Source organism: Pygoscelis adeliae, unplaced genomic scaffold (assembly GCF_000699105.1).
Source record: "Pygoscelis adeliae isolate BGI_AS28 unplaced genomic scaffold, ASM69910v1 Scaffold160, whole genome shotgun sequence".
Classification (NCBI taxonomy): Eukaryota; Metazoa; Chordata; class Aves; order Sphenisciformes; family Spheniscidae; genus Pygoscelis; species Pygoscelis adeliae.
Genome location: NW_008824035.1, coordinates 7,694,545 through 7,697,288, shown reverse-complemented (window position 1 = coordinate 7,697,288; position 2,744 = coordinate 7,694,545). Strand labels below are relative to the sequence as shown.

At 36.9% G+C, this 2,744-nt stretch overlaps 1 protein-coding gene across 1 annotated transcript in view; it reads left to right on the top strand.

Moving 5' to 3' along the window:
• OSBPL6 (oxysterol binding protein-like 6) overlaps window positions 1–2,744 on the top strand; it is a 51,325-nt gene that overhangs the window by 32,854 nt on the left and 15,727 nt on the right. Inside the window, exons 10-11 of the mRNA XM_009332387.1 lie at window positions 256–386; window positions 2,520–2,627. Of these exons, the coding sequence (XP_009330662.1) occupies window positions 256–386; window positions 2,520–2,627 (239 nt within the window). The remainder of the gene's footprint in view (window positions 1–255; window positions 387–2,519; window positions 2,628–2,744) is intronic.

Here is a 2,744-nt window from a genome sequence, read left to right as displayed (position 1 = left end):
TTCCCTACGTTCAGCACCAAGAATATGCTCAGATGATATATGTGTGAACACACAGTATGCACATTACAGCCTCAAGCTGTATTTATTTGTACTTAATTTGGCGTGGATTACTTGAAGTTCAGATCCTTGTTTCAAATTTTGTAATTGTGGGATGGAAATCTCACTCTGTCTTCATTGCTGAAGTATTGTAATAGATGTCAATGTGCAATTCTGTAGCTGAGAAAACACTTATTTTCTTTTTCTCTTTTTGCTTAGTGCATTCTCTTTTGAAGTCTGCCTTTAACAGCATAGCTATAGAGAAGGAGAAGCTTAAGCAGATTGTTTCAGAGCAGGATCTTACAGGCCACAATGCTCAAATAGCACACCTCAGACAGTCCCTCTCTCAGGTATGTTCTTGATTTGATTTCAAGCACATCTAGCTTGCCAGATGTACTATTTCTTTTGTATTGTGGCCATTTTCTGAGGTAGAAGGAGCCAAGAAAAAACTAAGTTTTTGACCAGAACTATGACATATGTTCTGTTATAACATAGGACTAACCTCAGTGCATGTGGAGGTGAAGGATGTAATTTGTTTGTGTACGCATGTATCTGTTATCGTTTTCCAAAGTAAAGAAAAAGGATCAAATGTTTTTATACAAATGCTGAATATCTTTCCTGGAGCTGTTTCCAGCATAGCCAAGGAGATATTCTTGTCTTCTTAAGTTTTAAATTTTGACTGTATATCTTCAGATTGGTTTTATATGTCCATGTCTCTAACTGCAAAAGGAATCATGGGTTACAAGATAATCATGGGTAAATTGGATTTTCAGATACACACCTGTTACTGTCCAGAGTCTCTCCCACTTAAGCCAAAGGAAAAATTGTCATTGGCTTTAGTGGGGAAGAAGAGGTAAAGCGACAGTAAGTCCTCAGGTTGCAAAATAACTCGGATTTTTTAATTCATTGTCAAGGAAACATAAAAAACATAAAGCTTTTACTCTGAAGAATGGATTGGTGTGGAGTACTGCATCTGCAAAAAATGTGAGCAGAGGTTTAAAGGCGAACAGAACTTCACCCAAATGTGTATATAATTTCATACACTTATTGTTATTGGGTTGGAGGTTTTTGCTATGAGATTAAAATTGATGCACAACGTTTCTATAGATACAGATACATTATCATGTTATGCAGATTGATTACTGTGTGTTGTAATAAAGAAAGATTAAGGACAAGAGATAAGGGTAACCATTTCTGGTTATTGATACAAATTTAACTAAGACCTGTGGTGACTTATTAGCAACTTGCATGAAATAGGTGATGGTGTTTTCTTCTTGTTCCTGGCCTCCAGTGTCAGTCTAAAAGTCACTGTCACACAGTAGTTTATAGTCTCAATGGGGAATAAATAGAAATTTGACCTTAGTCAGATGGCTGGGTTTGACCAGTCTCATGACCAGGTTTGAGCAGTTTAAGAAGCTACTGCCAGGCTGCTGTTAGTCATCACCTTCCCTTCCTGGTAGATGGCAACTGTGAACATGCCCAGACCGTTTCAGAATAAAGCAAAATGGGGTAATTTAAACTGTTTAGTGGCAGTTTAAGCTAACCTATTTTACTTTGGTCCTACTTTGTTTCAGTACACTCATGCAATCTCTTCCTGAGTCTGCACTAGGGGGAGGCAGAAGAAGATTCTTACTCCGTTATAACAGTCATTTTCTACTAAAACAGTATGTCTGTCTGTTGTTCTTTTCTATAATCCTCAGTACTGGGGATATATTAGGGTTAAGTCAGTTCATGTCCTAGGTATGTAACATATTACACTTTTCCTGGATTTCAGAATCTTGCACGAGTTCTTTCTAGATAACAGACAATATGTATATATGCACCCAAATTTATAATCTAGGTTGGGCTTTAAAAAAGGAGAAAAATCAGCAGATACCAGACACCAGTTGAATTCTATTGGTATTTGTGACGCTCTAATGGATCAGTAGTTTGAAATGAGTACACACATGCAAATATATCAAATTGACCTGGACGGGCAAACACCCAATGATACTAGCAATTATGTTGTTTTTGCTGGAAAGGAGGCTATTTCCTTTTGCAGGTTCTGGATGCTGATAACCTTCATTCAGAAAGGGCTGTATAGTTGTAAACCAAGAATTGCCTCTTTGGGCATTTTGCGGGTAGTTCCCATTTGTTGTTCTGCAGTTTCATTCTTTCTTGCTGCATTCACTCCCCATTTCCATAATGTACATAATCCACCAGTATACCTGTCAAAGAGCTATCTGAAGAATTAAGGTAGAATGCCACTGTTACATTGTGGGAGAATATCTGTCCCCCCTGCCTCCTGAAAATCACTGAAGGCAAACCAATCAAAAGATTAAATCATGTTAGAGAAGATCTCACAATAGGTATCTCTCTAAAAATGAAAGAAAGGAGGTTCTGTGATTTCTTAGGAAATTGCTTGGAAGAAGCTACTTTTTTTTTTTTTCCTGTTTAACACTTACTATTTAATTTTAAATGAAATGTGCAATTTTTATTTTAAGGCTCTCAACCAGAATGCTGAACTAAGGAGTCGCTTGAACAGAATACATTCAGAATCTGTTATTTGTGATCAGGTTGTCAGTGTAAATATTATCCCTAGTCCTGATGAGGTAAGACTTTGGCCTTTAATGGATTTAGAGTACAATCAAACCTTGCTAATTCTCACTAATAGCTGAAACACACTGGCAAATTATAAAATTTTTCAGATTGGCAAGTGTTCGTTTATA